The sequence below is a fragment of the Vidua chalybeata genome, chromosome 3 (genome assembly GCF_026979565.1).
Source record: "Vidua chalybeata isolate OUT-0048 chromosome 3, bVidCha1 merged haplotype, whole genome shotgun sequence".
NCBI classification, from domain to species: Eukaryota; Metazoa; Chordata; class Aves; order Passeriformes; family Viduidae; genus Vidua; species Vidua chalybeata.
Window position 1 is genome coordinate 11,415,230 of NC_071532.1, and position 22,328 is coordinate 11,437,557.

The following is a 22,328-nucleotide window of genomic DNA, read 5'->3' on the forward strand; positions in this document are numbered from 1 at the left end:
TGTCCTTTTGTTCGTGTCTTGATTTAGGATTCCTGCAAATTTTGAGACTAATTTTTTGTTCAGTGCTTTGGCCAGTGATACAGGCTTCTTTTGTAGAACTATATTTTTAAGCTTTTTATTGCTTTATACAACTTTTATTGAATGACTTTGTGAATTTTTTTATGAAATTGATATCTGCATCTTGTAAATTTAGTACTGACTATTCCCTGTGGAACTTTTGTATGAGTAATTAATATCAATAGTTAACCTTGTAAAATATATGGCCTGTGGCAGGGAATAGAAAGGTTTTAGCAGGTACACAGTGAAAAATGGACTCAGTTTTGCATGTTGTCTTCCACTGAAGTGATTGCAGTCTCTTACCTGTGTTATTTTTTATTTTCCCTCTATTCTTTGTTCTTAAAAAATAACAATATGCACTATTCATTGAATAGCTAAGAAGAGCATTAAAAGGAAGAATGTTGGAATGTATCCTTTTCTATAGATATCTATCCTGTATCCTTAGTTGTAGTGTGATTTAGGGGTTCTTTGCAAGCTTCTGTTTTGATGCAGCCTGGAGTAAAGACAAGCTTCATGCTGCTTCAGTAGTTACCTATATTACAGAAGAAAATGGAGACTGTTCAGTTTTATTCCCCAAATAATGCACTGACTGTAGATTCTTTCTAGAACCCTCAGCAAGCTTGCAGATGGCACCAAGCTGAGTGGTGCTACTGACACACCTGAAGGACGGGGATGCTGTACAGAGGGACTGGACAAGCTGCAGAAGGGGGCTCTTGGGAGCCTCTTGCTGTTTAACAAGACCCAGTGCAAGGTGGCAAGGTGCTGTACTTGGGTTGGCTCAAGCCCTGGTATCAACACAGGCTGGGGGATGAACAGATGGAGAGCAGCCCAGGGGAGAAGGACATGGAGGTGGTGGTTCATGAGAGGCTGGACCCAGCAATGGGCACGTGCAGCCCCAAAAGTCATTTGTATCCTGGTCTGAATCCAGAGCAGTGTGGCCAGCAGGGTGAAGGAGGGAATTCTGCCCCTCTGCCCTGGTGAGGTCCCACCTGCAGTGCTGCATCCAACTCGGGGGTCCTCAGGACATCAGCCTATTGGAGCGAGTCCGGAAGGAGGGATACCAAGGTGATTAGAGGGATGGAACACCTCTCCTGTGAGGAAAGTCTGATAGAATTTGATTTCTCCAGCCTAGAGAAGGGAAAGCTTTGTGGCGACCTAATTGCAATCTTCTGGTACCTGAAGGGAGCCTACAACAAACATGGAAAGGGGCTTTTTACCAGGGCATTTAGTGACAGAACAGGGGGGAATGGCCTTACAACGAGAGTAGGCTTGGATTAGAGGTTAAAAAGAAATTTTTTACTGCAAAGGTGATGAGACACTGGAATAGGCTGTCCAGAGAAGGTATGGATGCCCCATCCATGAAAGTGTTCAGGGCCAGGCTGGATGGGGCTCTGAGCAACCTGGTCTAGTGGAAGGTGTCCTGGCCTATGGCAAGAGGGTTAGAACTAAATGATCTTTAAGGTCCTTTCCAACTCAGTTAATTTATGATTCTAAAATTCTAATTCTGGAAAAGCCTTTTCTTCACCGTCTGTTCTGTTTCTTTTCTGCTTCAAAATTTTTCTCTCTTAACTTCTTTATTCTGTTTCTTTTGCATTGTTCAATTTTGCTTGTGAAAGGCAGAAACTTCTAGGATTCTAGTTTTTCTTGCCTTTTACTAGGCCAGTAAGGTTTGGGAATGAAAAGCACATTAAAAAGTTAGCTTCAGAAAAGCTGGCTGCTGGGGAAGGTTAACATTCCCTTTTAAATCTGATTTAATACAATTCTTGGTTTCTCTGCTTATTGTAAATAATATCCTTGTAGAAGTTGTTTATCATGGAAAGGAAACAGTTTCACTAACACAGTGTAGCAGTTAATTGCTGTTGCTGTTTCAACCACATTAATCACACAAAAAAATCTTACTTGGGATGCATTGTTAATAACAGTGTCTTTGGCAAATTTAACGAAACCTCCCCATAAAAATGACCTATGTTAATTCTCTGGAAATCATGAGACATGTGCTTGGTCTTCTGGGTTATTTCAAGAAAGAAAATAAGGATTTCATCTATGTAACGATAAATATTTTCCATTTTGCAATTACCAGCATAGGTATATCATAAATACATAATAGTTCAAAGTCTTTTGAATATATTTTTGTTACTAATATATCTTTCTCCTTCCATAATAAGCATAATTTTTTCTTATCTGAGAATTATTAGCTGTTCAGTTGTGATCCAGCTGTATAATTTATGTTTAATTCATTGAAGGGGAAAGAACCTAAAGAAAAGCACTGTGGTTTTGTTTTTTTTTTTTTTTTTGTAGTGGTCAATAATTTATAAGAACAAATATGTCCGAATTTTATTCCTCTAGTCTACAATGAGGATTACAAAAACACTGTCACACATTTATATGCAATACCTGACATACACAGTTTAAACCAGCAATTTTTGTTCATAATTTGTATTCTTCTTATACTAATTTAATTTTGCTGCTAAGTTCCTCCAAATACCGTTCTAAATATCTGACCTAATTAACTATTTCTGTAATTTTTTTACCCTTTAGCTTTCCATGGTATTTCATTTTTAATTTTAGTCATTATTCAGTGCTCCCATATGCCATTAAAAATGTGTGGTTTCAGTTGGATGATTGGCTTAAAATATTTAATGGCTTTATTTAAATAAATCTTGTTCTGATTTTATTCTTGTCTCGCATTTATCACTTGCCTAAGTTGACACAATTGGGTTCATTAGGTGTTAAAAGTGTCTTACTGGATGGACATGTTGGCATTATGCATCACAATCATTTTATCCCTAATCATTGTAAAAAAATATTAAAGTCGTATTGAGCTCAGTGAGGTTATTTGCATGCAGAATTACTAATACTCTTAAATTCATATATTGATGAAATCTGTGTATGGAGCATATGCTGTGAAAAAGGTACCTATTTACAGGTGCTGATGCCCATACCATTCTAAATAGAGTGTGAGGGAAAACTGTGATCAGAATTTGGCAGACTTCCACTGTATCTGAAAACACCATACAGTTTGTGACGCCAGTATACTGTAAAGGAACATTATGTGTTAAAATCCTTTTGGTTCATTTCTAAAAGGCTCATCTAAAGTATGCTCTACTCAGACTCGCATTTCTGATCTGCTGGTGTCTGCTTACACCATCTGCTTTTGCAGAACTATTTTTACCTTAACAAGTAGCAGTGGCTGCCACTGAGTGGCCCTTTGATGTGCAGTCAATCACAGACAAGAATAAAATTGTATAATAGGCTATAATTTCCTGTCTGATCATAAGCTCTGCTTTTTGTGTTGGGCGATTTCCTTCAAACTAATTGACAAATGCACTGGCACAGGGAGTGATGGGCTGCAGCTGCCTGTGGTTTGTCAGAAAGACAGAAGAAAAGGAAATCTTGAGAAGTATTGAGGTGTTTGTGACACTGAGATGGATCTTCTTCTGGGAATATTCATCGTTAGAATGACAAACTTGTATTTTTTTCAAAAAAGGCTATCCATTCTTTCAGGCTTTAAAATACGTTTTGAAAAAGAGAAAATCACATGGAAAACTGAGTTGCTCTTCTAGCATCATTCCTTCTACCAAGGGACAATGGAAACACAGCACACAGCCCAAAATAATAACCTAATACTGGTCTATCACACTTTCTTCAGCACGCTGAAATAATTGGTCGGCAAAGTCAGCCTTTAAAACCAAACAAAGTTAAGAACAACTCTTCTCTTGCAAAGTGTATTGTACCTCATATGCGTCACAGAAATGATGGTGCATTTTTGTTTTCCACCCCCTGTTCTAAGGTGTGCCAACCAGCACTTTTGCGAGAGACTTTGTGGAACTGTGCTATGGAGGTACATTTTGGCAGCAGTGACCCATTCACAAAGAATGGATGTTAGGTGCAATCTGTTCTAGTGGCCTCTCACAACACTTCAGCTTTTCCAATGAAAAATAGCCCATGTATAGAGAATTACATGTAATCAAACATAGATTTAATTTTCTCCTTGTTCAGAAATTTTAACTTCATGCCTTGCTCAGAATTCTTTGAATTTGCATTCTGAGCTCTTGGGAATTTTTTTTGGGGGGGGGGAATGTGTTCATTTTAAGCTAATGAAATGAATATTTTAACTTAAAAATCTGTTTTAAAACAAGCAAGAAGGAACAGATTCATCCTGTCATCATCAATTCAGCTGTTATTTCACATTTTAATTTATGTGTATCTTGTTTTTGACATAGCAAATAGTTTGAATAATTTTCTTTATTTGGCATTTTCAAAATTGTAGATGCCCAGAAAATCTTTGGCTTCAGTACATGTGGCAGGGGAAACTGTTCTTCCAGGGGAATTATGACCTAACTAGATAAACAGTTTTTGTATTCTGATATTTAAGACATTTTGATCTAGCATGACAATAAGCTAAAACTTCAGATTATGAAGCCTCCATTTTTAAATTTATGGAATTATTTTATATGAATATCATAGTCTTTAATTTAAAAAACCTTATAATTTTGTAGCTTTTTTGTGAAATACCCCTCAAAATTATAAACCTGCAAGCCTTGAAATATATAAGTTCACATCATCCACGGACCTAGATGTAACCAAGAGAGAAATCATTATGTTATCTTCCTCAAAGTTGCTGATGTGTTGGACAGTAAAGGTAAATCCAGAAAAACAGATTGGCAGAGAATTGGTAAAATGGCGAGAAACTTATTCAGTAGATTTATGGCACAGCATAACTCCACATGGTCTTCAGTATTTGCTGTGCTTTTCTATAATTTATACGTATGTTTTCAGTCAGCTTAGAGATGGTTTAAAAAAACCCAAACAACAAAACAGAACCAAAGTTGCTTGTATGTGAAACATCTCACAGTTTTCATCCCATCATATTCAATTGGTATACTGTGTACATCACCATTTTTCAGTCTCTTGAGAGACCTCCTACTGTATTTTGGCATTTCATTATTTGGGTTTTTAACTTTTCATTTTTGTAATAGTATTTGAGTTATGTGCCCAGTAAGCATTTTTGTGAATTGGAGCTCATACTCTTACTTAGCAAGCTCATATCTACATCTGCTCAGTGAATAAGATTTGGCTCTGTACTGAAATAATAGCATTTGAGTTGAGGGGTTTAAACATAAATATATATATCTAATAATACATTTAATGTATTTAAGGGGAGAGTGTAAATAACTATAATGTGTGAATTTTAAACAGGCCCAATACACTTCTCTGTGTGTGTGTGATCAGACAATATAGTGAGTTTTTAGAATTCTTGTGTGACACTGAGATGTTGAAATGGTTTTTCTTTTTTCCTGCTAACTAGCAGTTTTATAGTAGGAATATCAGAGTAACTTTAGCAGTCAGTTTGGGCCATATATTTTTTTTCTCTCTAAAGTGGCTGCTGGGTATTTTGTTGTGTCAAGGACTTAGAGGTGCTTGTTATTTGGCTGTGAGGAAGAGTAGATGTTAAAAAAAAAAAAAAAACACCAAACAAGGGTGGGAAGAGCTTTGAAAAGCTCAAAAGGGAGAAAATTATCTTCTATATATGGTAAATCTTCAAACTTAGATACAACTACTTCTATTTTTACAAGTTCAGAAGAAAAGCTGGGTATGCATTCCTATGACACAATTGTAAATTTCTTTGGCTACGAATCTTTTTGCAGTTCTGTTTTGATTTAAGGGGTTAAATTGTACTGCCAGCTAAGATAGACTTACTAAAGCTAGTGTAATTACTTATGATCTTTAACTCATCTTTACATTACATCCTTAACAGATATAATTTTGCCTTAAGAATTTAACTTGAACCCATCAGGGTAGACTCCAAGTTGCTGCAGAAACGGTGTGGCTGACATAGGGACTGTAACCCCAGGGGCCCTGGGCAGAGTGTGGAGCCCCTGGGGAAGCCAGGCAGGGACAGTCAGGGCTGGTGGTGTCCCCAGTGCCCTCTCTGGTAGTGTCTCTTCAGGCTGCTCTGCCACTGCCCTGGTTTTACTTATGAGAAGGAGGTCTTAGGAGAGGAAAAACGGTGGCCACAGTTTAAAAGGAGTAGGGCCAGGTTAGCATTTAAAGGTGAAGGACAGGGATTAAACATCAAAGCTTATTTTTCTGCTAGTCAAGAACTATGTATTAGTAAATTGGTAAAATGGAGATACTTAAGAAAAAAAGAGGCAGCAGAACGTAGCCTTAAAATTAAGTTTTCGATAAAGAAAATCAATTTCATTTGCCTATCATGCTTTTTAAAACAAAACAGGATATGATTGTAACGATGCTGGGATCCCCTCTAATGGGATGAGTAAAAGCAGAGAAATGTGGACATTCAAAAGCTGACATTAGATCTGCAAACACCAAGGCAAGAAGCCCTGCTAGTTTTCTGTTCTCCAGAGCAGCCTCATTGTCTCCCTTCAAGCAGCACATTCAGCTGTTCAGCATCCAGCCATGTAGTGGTTGTACAGCCCACTGTCCTGGGCTTAACAGGGCTGTAACAATTTTTATTTCCTGGAGTTTTGGCTTGGTGTTACTTGTCCTAGTTCATGTAAAAATGAAATAAAGTGAAACCAAAGGTTTCCATGTCAATAGGTAGGTATGTAGACATGTTTTCTCCGTGACTTTTGCTTTTTTTTTGTTATGTGTGGGACTAATCTTTTTCTACAGCCATTCCAATGATATATATGCCATTTTAATCCACATTATAATGTGGATTTTATAAATTTTTATACTTGTTTTGTTCTATACTGAGCATCTAAAATACTTCACAAGGTGAGAAATCTCCTTCCTTAGTCAAGTGTGACAGCTGCCATATTTATCATACATTTGTTCAGCTGTCCAACAATGTTTCTGGTATTTAGATGCATGTAGGTGCTACAAGAAAATTATACTAAATTTCATGTGGAACTGCAAATAAGTGTAACTGCTAAAATGATGGAATCTCCCTGTTCAAGTCTTCACCTTGATAGTTCCATTTACAGTCTTAAAGCTATTGCAGTATGTCCTACTTCAGATTTTCTGACCCTCTTATGAATTCCATTGAACTCATGCTGTCTTTGCAAAAATATTGACCCATTCTTTCACAGGACAGGGGTAATTTAAAAGCTGCAAGAGTATACATTTTATTTTTAAGTGTAATACTTCCTATTAATACAGAAAGCTGTAGCATATGGCTTGAAATATGTGGAATTGAAAGACTCTTATCCATATCCAAGCACATTAAAGAGCAGTATGCATCTATTTAGAATGAAACATGAATTTAGGTTGATTCTGTATCAAGGAAGTTCATGGCAGTTTGGTGCTGACATAAGCAGACAGTAAATCAGGGCAAAAATAGCTAGGAAAATAGCATTTTTAAAGAGACTTATAAAGGAAATGCCAACATAATTGTAGAGTTGAGTTAGCTAGCTGTGCATTCCTCCAGCTTAAAGAGAATAGTAAAACTGAGTGAATTAATCACAGGAAATAATTTTCTGGACAAATTTAGCATGTCTTGGATTAAAAGGCGTACTTCCTAGAACAAAATTAGGTTACTGTGAGAATTGCTGAGTTTAAACATTGCCTCACTGCAGTAGAAGAAAGCAACTGCATGTGCATATATAGCTCTGGAGGAAAAAAAGACTAGTGCTGAGCTCTTGTCTTTTTTATTTGCCTCTGTTCTTGGTTTGGATTACTTGCTAGCATGAAGAGTCAGGAGGAAACTGTTAACCTGCCTGCTTGTTACTCAGCATTACATTCTACTGGAGTATGTGTATGGAAGAACAAACCCAGGACATCTACAGAGGAGCACTCTTCTTCAGAAGAGGCTTCAGAAACCCCTGAAGAAAAAAAACAAAACCAAACAACCACAAAAAAAAAAACAAAAAAAAAAAAAAAAAAAAACCAAAAAAAAAACAAACCCAAAAAACCAAAAAAAGAAAAGAAAACAAAAAAAAAAAACAAAAAAAAATTCCAGCTGTAAATGTATTATTGTCTCCAGCAGCAGCCATAAGCAGATAAGCAGACACCCATCTGAAGAAAGACCATAGGGCAGGCATAGATGATATTTCTCCCTAATGTCCTTCCAACTATTTTTATCTCAAATGACAGGAGCTTTAAAGTGTATTTTCCTAAAAATGAGGGAGGGGGAAAAATTGTGCTATGGTCTGTTATTTTTTACTTTCCTTGTAGTTTTATGTTCCTCTTTGGCTCAGCATATGACTGAAAGGTATTGCTTTCGTGAGCTCAAAACCTACATATGAACTATTTATTACATACTTGTGGATATTATATTTTTGTTTCCAGTATAGAAATTACTGAGCTGCCTGAAACTGCCCATTTATTTTCTCCCCTTGAGCCAAATTCATACATTGTGCATCTACCACTTCTCTGGCAGAGTTTTCCAGAAGGTCTGCTGCTAGTAGTGTGGACATAGTGCTTTTGCCTCTTTTGAACATATTCATATAAATTTAATATGATGCACTCTAAATCTTATGATGGAGGTGAATCTCCTGTCCCTACTCACCCTTTCTGTGCTGCTCATGACTTTGTAGAAAACTGTCATCCGGTACATATTTAGAATTTATGAATAATAATGTCTTGCTTTCCCTAAACAGTAGTTTGAATAAAAGCCTCTTGTTATTTTTATTTTAAAAGAAAATAAAACCATCAGAAATCAAAATCTTAAAATTTGAGTTTAAGATCAAGGAAGTTTTTTTTTTATGATATTCATTTGGTGTTAGCCAGCACTAAAGATGTTTTCCTGAGAGTCTATTCCTTTCACCAAGGATGAGGTTTTATAGACTTGTTTATTTTAGATTACTACATCGCTCTGTGTGACTACATCATAAAATCATTCGTTAGGTGAAGGTAATTTACAAATGATCAGAAGCAACCAAATTACTCCAGCTTAATGAGTTGCCACTTATTGCCTGTGTAGGCTCTTTTTCTGCTGCGGCTGTGAAGTTGGCTTACATTAATGTGCGTTAATTTTATTTCACAAATGCAGTGATGGAGGAGACCTAATCCTTCCACTTATCATGGCTCAGCAGTGAGTAGGAACGCATTAAGTCAGGGTTAACTTCATTGCATATACCTGTCACTCTGGACCTGGTGCAAAACACACACCAAGGCATTTTTCCAGGAAAATGTCATACCAATGCATCGATAGCTGCAACAGCAACCCACTCATCTTGAGGTAGTGTTGGAGCTGTTGATTTTCAGCCATACAGACTGAAAGGTGTGAAATCATATATTTCTCAGATACTATCTCCCTTCTTGTATAGACAGCAGAGGTTCTGTAGTTGGATTTCCTTCTCTAAGGCGGGAATTTTTGGCAGAATGTTCAGTACAAGGGCGTCAAGACTCGGGATCCTACTATCTCTATCTCAACTTGACTCCAAATTGTTGGAATTTGGCAACTTTTTGATGAAAAGATATCTGTTTGAGAGTTTTCTTGGAGAGTTCTAAATATATTTTTGCTAATTGATGAAAGGGATACATGAATTGCTATGGAACTGATTATTCTAATGATTATGAAATTTTATCACATGTTGATGTCAAGGAGAAAATCAGACAAAAGCCAGCTGGCCAGAGCTTTGTGACAATGACAGCCTCCAAAGTGGGACTTGATGTAGTGGAAGTAGGGTAGAAACTAAAGTGGAGGTGAGTGAACCACCCTGCTCTCCAGTGCTTTTGGGAACTAAAGGTGTTGGGAAGGTCTCCTATTCCAGTGCAGTACCTAAATGCACAGATTTGTGAAAAAAAGGACAACATCACTTCCAGGCTGCTTAAGTTGCTGTGGAAAGTGGAAGTCCAAAGAACTTTGTACAAAGTTGTTTAACCATTTGATTGGACTTTCATTAGCATGTATGAACTTATTGTGTAATACAAGCCTGACACAACTCTGAGTTATTCCTTTCCAGTCCTGACCTCAGCTTGCAGAGTATCTTCAACCCATATTTTTCAATTTTTTGTTTTCTTTAGTCTTTTGCTTTACTTTTCCCCCTTTTTTTCAGTTCTCCTAGCACCAGATAATAACAATAAAAAGTTGTGGAATAAGATTTAATGCCATCCCATTATCTTGTGCTCTGCTAATTTCTCAGACTGCATAAATTCTACAGTTGCATTTCTACAATTTAGGTTGTAGAAATTCCAGGCAGCAACTGATATTGACTGGGTTTATAAAGTGTCCACAAATGTGTCTAATACTAATTGAGTCTAAAGATTAAAAGACTAGAACAAAATCTTGTATGATTGAAGATGCAGAAGCCCCAGGGAAATTAAAAAGATGTTATATATGTTTTTATTTTATTCACTGCAATAAAAAAAGATACAGTTATCTTCATCCTGTGCCTTGAGAGGTGATACACAGTTGTGTAGTAATAGGGAGACTTCCAGAACATTTCTATGCTACTTTATCAGGAGGCAAGTATTTTATGTTGTCTCAGTTCCTACCTTTTCTCGTTTTACTTATCCTTTCTGTGAATTTTCCTGGTTTTAATCTGTACTAAGCTGGTTAGCTATACTGGATAAATTATTAATCACAGTTTATGAGAAAAATTTAATACTGAAAAGGACGGGATAATACTTTCAAGTGTGAAGTAGTCTAGATGTAGGTTTTTGAGCTAAGAAGAGTTGTGTTCTTAAGTCATGTGCTGAGGAAAAGAGGATCTGATCACCACAGGCAGATATTGTCACAAGTTTTTTTTTCCCCCCAGTCTTAGGAAAATAACATGTCAAAGGTCTTCTTGCCTGACCTCAGTAGAGAAAGGGCTTTTAAAAATAAAAAAAAAGTTTCCCATACTTTACACTGTCTTTAGATTAAACTTTTGTGACTTTTTTTTTTTTTTTGTCCATAGGAAAAATGGGGAATTAGAACTTATGAAGATCTTAAATTTTAAATATGTGCATTCTTTTGCCTCTAATGGTACATTTATATTATAGCTTTTCTTTGGTGTGCTACAAAGCGGGATTGTGCAATTCGTTACTTTAGGAAGAAAAAGAATTGGCTCGTTTATGTCAAAACTAAAAAGGAAATTTGTGTTCTGCATGCAGCAATATAAAGCTGTGTAAAAACATCCTTTTATTCTTGCCACAGTTCCTTCTGTTGCTTTGCTTCTCTGTATCAAGACTATGCCTTCACAGTTTGTTCACAGTCAAAGCCTAAGCTTCTCCAATTTTTACATTTGTCTTCTCTATTAACAACTGGAAAACTTGCTGGATTAATAACAGTGGGGATTACAGCTTTGGAACTTTTGATATGACTTGCCAAAGAAGACAGGCTGCTGAATCCCAGGACTCTGGAATGTGGCCTGTTGAGATTCTGGCAGGGGTCCCTATCTCCAAGGTTTCTTCCAACCTTCACTGAAATTCTGCAACTCCCCTACACACCTGCTCCATGTACTTATGTCTGAGTAACCCTGTTTATTTCTTTTGCATTTCTGCCAGCAGTTTAGGCCTCAGGTAAATTCTCTTATCTCCTGTCAAGTCAATATTTATTTAAATTCCAGTGGACAAGCTTTATATTCCAAGTCTTTTCAACATGTGTATTGTTTAAAGAGGTCTGGAGTGTCTGCACAAGTTCACCTGTGATCTCTTGAATAACATGTGTTGTTAAGAATATCACCCTGGTATTGATTATTTCTTTATTGAGGTGAAATGTCAAAAAGAAAATAAGTTTATTTTTCCTAAAAAGACAGCTTGAAATATTATATGAATGAAATTCTGGTTTTATTCCGCAGACTGAAGGTTTGTATTCAATCTTTTTATGCTCTGTGCAAGTGAACAAAGGTCTATTCTGTTCTTTTGCATTAAAAAGAGTTGTTGGATAGCAGACTATATAATAGAATAAAAGTGCTTAAGGGCAAAATACTTGTGGCTTAGATTTTTCCAGCAAGCAAAATTGGCATTTTAACATTTTTTTCCAAGTTAGCTCTTCAGGCTTCTGTGCTGTGAAGTGCAAAATTATGCACTCACACTCATTTCCCACGTTTGCTTATGGTAAGAATTGTGAGACTAAATTTCTGATAACTCATACACATTGGGAGGAGGAGTTACCTGTTGCAACTAAATAAAAATAAGTTTATTTGAGAGAAGGATTTGCAATTCTTGATGTCAAACTTGACTTACACTTCCAGTGTGTTTGGATTATACTGCCTCTAAAAATAAATATGTGAATACTACTGTGCAATTATTTTAAATGGTGCTGGTTTTATACTCCTTTTATCAAGCACTTTCCTTGTACCACCACATTGGAATTGCAGTCAATGTATCTGCTGACTTTTTTTTTTTTTTTTTTTAATTTCTGAAACCAATAGCATTGACTTTTGCAAGACTAAAGAGAAAGAGGGTTATGTATTTGTTAGGAAGAGCTCTTTGGAGACACACATATATGCTTTTTATGTGTGTATGTGAACATATCTATATAAATATCTTAAAATATATATAGACATATATATATATATATATATATATATATATAGTCACAGTGTAGCATATTAAAAAAGTATAATCCCCCATTGATTTACCTATATATTTTGCTATTGGCAGGGATAATTTTATTTACAGTTGAGCATTGTGTGTTCCTGGAAAGATGGGAAATGTTCAATTGCCATTGGCTGTAACTACTTTTTGTCATATACATCCTCCTTTGGTCTCCAAACCATTATCAGAATAAAATTCAAATTCCACTAATTCTTCTGAACAGTCTGAATATACAACTTGCACAGTTATCTCCAGAGCACCCTTTAATAGAAATCAAACCCCATAACGAGATGTACTGCAGGAAGATGCATAACACACTGCAGGGCACCTGCCTAGCACTGTATTGTGCAATCTTACCTTGAATTTTAGTGCATTAAGAGGGTACTTTCAAGTACAAAACTTAAAATGTTGCATATAATTTTACTGGAATATGGCCTTCTCCCTTAAATCCAGATCTGAATTGAAGTTGTGAAATTGGAAATACTTATAAGATTGGTGACTGAGAAAAACAGTTGGAGCAACCTCAGACATATTCAAATGTTCTTAAAGGATCTTAAAAGACACCTTTGGAGCTGTGTGGTAGACTGTACATTGGAAAAATAATAAGACTCTTATTTTGAGTTTTAAAAATAGTTATTTGTTTAAACTCTGTAAGTACTTTTGAGCTTATGCTTCTGTCAGTCAACAAAAATGCAAAGGAGTAACATCTTCAGCTAAAACATTGTAGTGGGAATAGGAAATAAATCTTTAAAAAGACTGGTTGTTGCAATCAATACCCAGGTAGTTTAGGTGACAGGTATAATTGATATAAATGATTTTTTGTTTTATATTGAGTTTTGCTAATTCCTTTGCTTCCTGCCTGTGAAGGTATTGGTCGAAGCAGTCCACTGGGAACATGTCTACTGTACATACAGCCTCTGTGACTGATATGGATGTAATGAGGTTTTTTTCTTGTTTCATAGGTCTTGCAGTCATTCCCCTGACCAAGGGCTCAACAAGCACATTCAGGCCTCTTATGAAAAACAGCTCTGCCAGCTGAATGGCAGGAAGCTTATGAGTTTGTTTGCCAGGCTTCTCTGGGTGTATAAACCAGTTGCTGCAGCTCTAAAAATGATATGACTGGTGCAGTAGTGATTTTCTGCGCTGAAGGTGGATGCTGACAGGAGTTATGTACTGCAGATATTTTAGTGAACTCTGAAAAGACTGTGCTGTAATACAACACTCCCAGATACAGAATTCTGTGGTTCTGATTTCTTCTAGTGTGTGATTTCTTCTCCATCATTATCTTCTGTAGAATTATATTTGTGGGAAACCAGTCTGTATGACTGTGCTTTACCTTGTAACAAGGAATTGTTTTCCCTTGTTTAATATATTTTGGCTCCAGAGCATACCTCAGTTTCCTGCATTTATTTATGTGTTGGGGAAGTATGTGAGGGGCACAGAAAATGCATGTGCCCTGTGCCTGTGAAGGTTAGGACTGAACTTAAAATCTGTTGTGCCAGGCAGTGACTACTTGGACAGCTGCCTAGCTGGTTTCTTTTGATTCTAAATGCTCTGTGTCATTTCTAATACTGCCAAGGGGAAACACGTGGGTTTTATGTATTGGTCACTAACTATTCTGTGAGTAGTTATATACCACACTGGAGTATTAATAGCTTTTCTCTGAAAATAGTAAATGCTTCCTGTAATTGAAGAGTAAGCCTCTTGCTGTCATTCTAGTATAAACATGTCATTAGAAATCTTTGCCTAAAAATATCTTTTGCTCTTGTTCAGTGTTTGTCAGGTTCAACTCCAGCCATGGCTTCCCCGTGGAGGTTGGTTCAGATTCCAGCATCCTCCAGCTGAAGGAGGCAGTTGCCCAGCGACAGGGAGTTCCAGCTGACCAGCTGCGGGTGATTTTTGCAGGGAGGGAGCTCAGCAATGACTTGACACTGCAGGTAAGAATCCCTTGGTAGCTTCTCGCCTGGACTGCTGCCAGCTACACTGCCTCTGCCTCTAATGCTGCCAATCTGATGTTCATGCCTGAGATCTAATAAAATAAATAGTGCCTGGGGATTCCTTGAACTTTACTCCACACTGCTTCATTAATTCTGACCTTCTTAATTATGCATTAAAACAGCAAGCAGGAAGGGTAGGGAAAGAGAGAGAATACGAGAGAGAGAGAGCACAAGAGAGAGCTGTGCCTAGTGAATAAATGTTTACTGACTACAGAAGCAAGCCATGCACAATTTCTGTATCTGTTCAATTTCTATCTTACTTATTCCATTTGAATCTTAATGAAGAAGGATGTGAATAAATTGCTCTAAATCAGGCTGCACAGTCATCACATTTTATAGAATTTGTAACCCAATTGTGACCCCTGGAGGATAGCTACACGGCTGCTGCTGTGCCGTGTGCTGCTGTGCCTGCACAGGAGTGTGATGCTGGAGGGGTGGTTCCAGATCAGAAAGCCCACAAAAGTGTTCTCCAAACCACTGAACTCGTAAATTTGTGAAGCTAAAAGAGGAGCAGGGAGCACAGAAGAGCAGCTATAAGTAGGTATCTGAATTTCAGCTCCTGAAGATTAGCGAACCGTTCTCTTCAATAAATGCAGAGGGCTGTTCATCTGTAGTGAGCAGTAAGAAGCACTGAAAGATAAGTTCAAGTTGCTCTTTGCTACTGCTACCAGTGCAGCTGTGGTTGCTTTATAAATAGTTTTGTTTACCCTGTGTGTGCATTTGGCAGTTCACTCCAATAGCCAGGGTTTAGCATAAGATCACACATTTAAGACAACTGGGGGAAACCTAACTGGCCTTTCAGCATAGTGCAAATACTGATTCAATGAAATTGCCATCCTTCTGCAGTGGTATCAAAGAGCTGCAGATACAACCTGTAGTAGTGCAGGTGATTGCATAAAAGATCCCACACATGCAGAACTATTCAGATTAATTTGTACTCATATTTCAGACATATTGTTGTACTCAGAATGGCTGCTAATAGTGCTTTCTGAGTACAGAAAGTCACTACAGTATTGATGACCTATCACTGTTTCTCCTTGGGTATGATATTTGTTGCTTTGCAAAGGGCTTTAGGGAATTCCAGCACACAAAGGAGGTGTAGAAATGTGAATTGCTGTCAGTCTCCAGTGCATCAGCTGTGAATAGTGTTGATGCATACCTGCAGTGTGCTCCACATACCTGTGAAAACATATATATAAAAGTGTAAGAATAAAAACCAGTCATGTGTATTTCAGAAGCTGTCAGTTGCCAGTTGCCAGATTGGAGTGTCTGTGTTGTTCTGTCAGAAGCTTCTGAACTACTTCACTTCTCCTGGCAAGCTGCAGGTGTTGGTATTACTGCCATTTTGTGTCAGCATGAAACACAGATTTTCAGCCCAGTTTGACACTTGCAACCAAGTTTGTTGTTGGCTACAGCATACAGTCTGTTGCCAGGGTAAATTAAAAATGGTGTTCCAGATATATATATGGACTTCTTGATTATGTAATTTCCTTGTTTTGGCGTAATTATCATGTCCAGTCAAGACCTCCTATTATTTAGTAAACTGGATCTAGATTAATTGCTTAGACTCTTGGTTTCTAAATCAGATAGGAAATTCAAAAGCTGTTTCAGATGGTACAATTCATACTTCTGTGTTTAGGTGTCTTAAATATTGCATTGATTAATATAATCAACATGTATCAACTTTACTTTTATTCTAGATATTTGAATGCATTCTACTTTGCTGCTGTGTTTCCTTTTTTTTTTTCCTTTTAATTGTGTATATTGATTCATCTTGGAAATTTGTCAATGCAAGAAGAAGAGTTGAGTATTTGATGTGTTTGGGTTCCTGTGGTAAGCTGTCTGGGTTTTTTGCAGAAGTTAATAAAAACTTGTGTGCTAGTGAAATACTAACTGCTGACATTTATGTGGCATCTCTAGTTTCAGAATTAACATCAAATATAATAAATTAACTAACTCTTGCTTTCTGGATCTGTGGATTTGGATGTAAAAAATCAGCTGATGTTTTAAATTATTTCATTTTACAATAGCATAAAATTTTTGGTTAAATAATTTTGTCCTTCTATTTTTTGTAAATTACTTTTGAACTTATTTGCCCAAGGTAGTGTGGAAGAATCTAGAGGCCAGGAAAAAGAACTGATGGTATTTCAGATAATAAGATTATAGAGGACATGAGAAAAGCTGCAGTAATTGCAGGAGTATGGGGCAGGGATATAGGAAATACTCCAGGACAGCAAACTGTATTGGTTTCACAGGTCACAGAACAACTAGATTTGGCTTGGCAGCTACCTTAGAATCTCAGGCAGCCAATACAAAACATAACTGAGAATGTGAAAGCTGTGTTTGTTTTCCTGTTTGGAGAGAAGGAAAAATCATTCCTGGTAGGTGAGACTTGTAAAAAATAAATGAAGCTGAAATGGACAGATGTTAAAGAGTAATTATTTTTAGAAAGAAAGTGCCAAGTCAAGATCTTAAATAACTAATTTAATATCAACACCAACAGTAAAAAAATTGTAGGAGGGATAGAAATTAAATATGTGTAGAGACATTTAATTTGGTACCACAGATACGTGTTTTTTCCTTGAAAAAAGAAAAGAAGATTAGACATTGATTCCACTGTACACAGGGGAGATCAGTATCTGAGCTAGTGACTAAGGGACAAGTAGTGAAATTAGAGCCACGGTAAGCAAAGATTGGTAATGACTGGATGAATGAGACCTGCAAATTTGAATCTCATAAGAAGGAATTAAAGCAATAAGCTGATTCCTGAAAGCCTCACAGTGTCGCTTAAGGGTGCTAAACATTCCGAAGAATGATGAAGAGCTGATTGCAGTTTACTTTGGAATGAGTAGAAGTAATTAATTAATATAGACCTCAAAATAGGAATTCTTTCAAGATTGTCATGAATATGGAAGAATAATGGAAAGATCTTCCTGTAGCAGTCCTAAGATGGAAAGAAGAACAGAACCATGACAGAGTCACCAACAGAATAAACAGGAGATAACTGCATATCAGGGACCTTGAAGTGTTCTAACAGGAGGCAACTGCTTATAGTATTGTCATTGCCTCAGAGAATGGCAGAATTAGTTAACAAAGCTTCTGGTAATAAAGTCTGTAGTATGTATTGATAAACAATCTTGCTCAATGCAGGCAATTTAAAAGTTACTACTGATAATAGCAGTAGTATTATATTAGTACAGACTTCCTCTTTCTTGGAAAACTCAGAGTCCCCTTGTGTAAAGGAGTTCTTTGCAAACAGTTTGCAGGAGAGATTCCCTTCCTTACAGACCTTATAGTGTAAATGAATAAAGCAGACAAATGATGTGATGGGAATCACTAGCTTAGCTTGTCCTCAGTCAGGGGATAGAATTAAGTCTTGTTTCCCAGTTCTGTACCATTTATTTTTGACAGTGTTTCCTCTATAAGGTAAAGCTAGAAAATGCTGTTTTTTGAAATAGAAAAAGACTAAGCATGTGTTAAGTAGCAGGACTTGTTAGCTTTGTGCTAACAGCTGTGCTCCCCTGAGACATCTTCTGAGTCAGCATTAGCTTGCATTTGACTACAGCATAGGCTTGAGGCTTGGAGCATAGGTTTCACGTGAATTTGGCTTTGACTACATCCATCCATATAGGTGCTTGCCTAAAATAATTTATAGATACATTCAAGAAACAACAAAGCATGACTAGAAGTTATTGTTAAATACTGGGAGCTAATAAACAACTGAAAATGAGTAAAAAGGAATGGCATAACTGCAGTAGTAACACAGATGATCATCTATGCAGAGGAGGGAAAAAAGAAGTGATGCAGAGAAATGGTGCTGTCTTTTAGCAGGAACAGGTACTTGAACAATGGAATATTGCATTTCATCATTTTGTGTACATAAATTTATAGCAACCTTCTTGCTCTCTAAGCACAGCCCAGTACAACAGAGCTTCCAGCAGTTCTTATATTGCCTTGTTTCATTTTAATGAGGGTTCAAAGAAGAAAACAGGTGACAGAGCAAAATGTGTCCCTAACCAGGAAAAAAAAAACATGTGTAATTATAAAGTACTGAATGCTAAGATAAGATTGGGTCTTTTGACACAGTTACTGCCTTGTGCTACAGTTTTATATGTAGGGTACCAGATCACTCACAGAAACAGCTTTGATACTCAGCAGTTTTGTGGGCTACAGAATACTATTGAGCCAATATTTGCATACTTAAATGCTGTTTGTAGAGAATTGCCCATAGACAAACTGACTAAATCAATCATCATATGTGAAATTCAAAGAGAAAAAATAATTTTATGTGTGTGCGTTTTTAAATCAGTATTTTTGGTCAATATTTGATTGATCTGCGAGTCTTCTTTTTTCTTGTAAAGCTGGAAGAGATGTGTGTTGTACTTCAAAACAGGAAAAGCTAGCTGAGTTATACTTAGGTATATTATAGTAACAAGGAAATTTAGAGATGCTAGTATGTGTTGCCAGGTAATGTGGACTTGGCAAAATGAGAGGATGGCAGTACTGTTCACTCTTGGTTTTCCTGTTGTTTTTTTTTTTTTTTCCTGTTCACTCTTTTGACAGCTGCAGACTCACTGTGACAACAGAGATGTGTTGAATAAATGTTACCAAGACTTGTGTTCGGCCTGATGGTATTACACATTCACAATGCATGTGGAAAGTACCACAGAGCCATATTTACTGGGATATTAAGTCAGGGCTAGCTTGGGTCTCCATATTTTCCATATTGTTACTTTCTGAAGTATTTTCTGTATTTCAGCATTCCAAAGAATGTTGAAGAGTTCCCTGCTGATTACTAGACTAGAAGTAATTAATTAATATAGACCCCAAAATGGGAATTCTTTCAGAAGGTTGTCATGAGTATGGAATAGTGGAAAGATTTTCCTGTAACATTGTGTAAAATTAAGAAAGATACATTGCTCATAACTGTTCTGGCAGATCAAGACCTAATTGCATTTATAGATGAGACCTTCAATCCCAGAAACACATTTCCATTCTTCTTTTAAATGCACTTGTGTTCTATTCTTTTTATGCTAAGTTTTTCCTGCAATTAGAAGACTATGAAAAATATTTAACTATATCTAAATGAGGGGTAAATTCTCTTCAAGTAGTTTGAAAATTTCAAAAAGTAAATAGGCCATTTGTGTTGGGAGCTACAGATTCTAATATGGCCTTGAAATTTTCTGTGTCCTTCTTGATTCTTCTGACATTTCTTAATGTGTTTTTGTTGGCCTGATGATGATTGATTAAACTGTGACAGGGTTTTAATTGCAAACTTTCTTCAGTAGGCACTCGGTACAAATGTGGTCTTAATTTCTAGGTGTATCTAGGTTTTGGTACCTAGATGAATTCTGTGTCGTCTGCTAAGTCTGGTTCAAGGATCCCTGGAATAGGGAGGCTGGTGCCAGTGTTCTTATAGGAGTCTTACTGACTCATAATATTTTTGTATGACCTGTGCTGCTCTTTTAGATTAATTTCCAGATTTCTAAGTATGAGTTTATTTTGTTTTCCTCTTTGCTGACAGTTTAAGTAAGTTGTGAATCTATTGAATTAATTTTTATTCCATGGATGGTTGTTATTACTTTCTTTATGTGCAAACATGTTCAGGCAACAGATGAATTTTACTTAAAATTAATTTCTCGTAGGCTGTTAAAATTCACTCTATTGAGGCCATTAAGTGAATTTTGTGAAATATATTTTTGAAAGAGCAGTTGCTTTGTGTGGGTCTGATAGAGAAACTGCAATTCTGCTTGCATGAAATGCATTATGCTGATAAGAAACTCCTCTGGCAAAACACTCTAGTTCTTTTCAGGACATATATAGCATTTCAGAACAAAACTATCTTGAAAATTGCCCCAATATTAGATGTACCTTTTGTTTTCCACCTACATACTTGCATTAGGCAGACACATGTTGAGTCTTTTCCCCTTCTCATGAGTATAACTCAATTCATATGTTTACAATGCTGTCCATTTTATCATTTGTATCGATCTTTAGGTTGCAGGAGAGAAAATGTATAAGCAAAAACTTTAAAAAGCAGTAGTTGTTAAAGTGGTGGCAGTGAGTAATAACTTTTATGAGTCTCTAAATCGTGACTGTAAAAGAAAGGTCAGCCCACATCTTTCATTCATCACCTTTCTAAATTGCTTTGGTGAAAAAAAGTTTAGCATACAGAACATCATTACCAAAAACTGTAGTTGAATAAGCAGAAGGTGAAGGATAGTAGGGATATTTTCTGCCTTCTTCCTTTCTTTCCCTCAAAGGAAAAACATGGTATTCATTGTACTACTAGACTGCATTTATAAGGAACTATCGATAGAAACTATGTACTTCATAATTCAGAACTGAAATAGAACAATAACTTGCAAATATTTGTATTGTCTCAAAAAAAGGAGCAAAGATAAGGATTTGATTAGCACTTTACATAGTGAAATTACTGGATTAAGAAATAGGAAATTGTGGCAGAGTATCTGTGAATTCTTTTTTAACATTGAAAATGTCTCAGGAAAATAAAATTGTAAAGGAAGAATGGAAGGTGTTGGAATTTTTTTAAAAATAGCAGGTAGCATACCAAATGTACCTCCTCAATGGAAAGGTGGGATGTAGTTCCTTGCCATTATTTCTTGGGTTTGTTTAAGTTCTACTTATCTAAATCTTTGTCGCTCTGATTATCTGAAATGTCATCTGTAATACATTTATATTTGTAATTATCAAGGTTATACAGCTATTTAATTAACCATTCTGGGTTTCCCTATTTTCTTTTCCTTTTTCAAGGTTTTATACTAATTGTCATTGAAAATGTTGGAGGGAAACTTAAATGTTTCATATCTGGCTACAGTTTTCATTGCAGATGAACCTCCATACTCTAGGGAATGCAGAATTATTCCTGTGAGGCATGGCTTTTATGGGTGATGTGAGAAAAAAAAAAAAAAACAACTGAGTTGCATTATGTCAGCAAAGGCTCCATGAAAGTAAATAAAATGGGTCATCCTAAGGAAAATAACACCAGTACAGGCTCAAAGAGAAAGAAGACAATTATTTTAGGAGTTATTGGAGCAAAAGTACATATGTAATTCCTTATGTATCATTGGAGCAGCACTCAATGCATTTACAATTCCTAGAAGCTTTCTTATGCACTCTAAAAGCCTTTTGAAAAAATGAAAGTAAAGTGTTTAAAAAAAATCAGTAATAAGAAATACAGTAGAGCAATACAATTTTGTCTCCTCATTTAGACTAAATAAAGTAGTAAAAGTACCTGTTCCTCAAATGAATCATTTTCCTCATATACAGACCAGGTTGTTATTTCATTTTATTCAGGTAAAATATTGGCTTCTTTGATTTAGTGAAATTTATACCACTGGTTTTCCATGAGCCAGTATTCTCCGTCTTGTTTTCTCTCCCTGTCATTTTCCCTCTCACTTATTCTCTCCCTCTTCTTCTTTCTCCCTTTTTCTCTTACAAACACACAAAATCCTTACTGTCCTGGGGAAGCTTCTCAGCTAGACCTTCCATCCATAGAGGTTATGGGTGTGATTCCCATTCCTGTGGAGTCCAGTTTACAGTGCTGTTCCTGAATGAATTGATCAGTGTTTTCTTCGCTTGTATTGCTTTTCTTATTATTAGTTTCCCACAGTTCAAGCCACTTTTCCTGCTTCCATTTCTGCTTTTCCCAATCAATTCCAAGACTTTGAAATCCTGTTCCCATCCAACATCTGTTGCCTATTAAACCAGCTTAGGGAAATTTGTCCTTTCTTATGCAGTCTAAGAAGTAATGGGGGGAGAATGACAAAACAAAATTGCCTTGTGGATCTACTCTATCTGCCAGTGAGTGGGAATTTCCTT

General features: G+C 36.5%; 1 protein-coding gene across 2 annotated transcripts in view; it reads left to right on the forward strand.

Moving 5' to 3' along the window:
- PRKN (parkin RBR E3 ubiquitin protein ligase) overlaps nucleotides 1–22,328 on the forward strand; it is a 670,711-nt gene that overhangs the window by 108,120 nt on the left and 540,263 nt on the right. For both annotated transcript variants that reach the window (XM_053937694.1, XM_053937695.1), the window contains exon 2: nucleotides 14,263–14,426. In XM_053937694.1, the coding sequence (XP_053793669.1) occupies nucleotides 14,263–14,426 (164 nt within the window). The remainder of the gene's footprint in view (nucleotides 1–14,262; nucleotides 14,427–22,328) is intronic.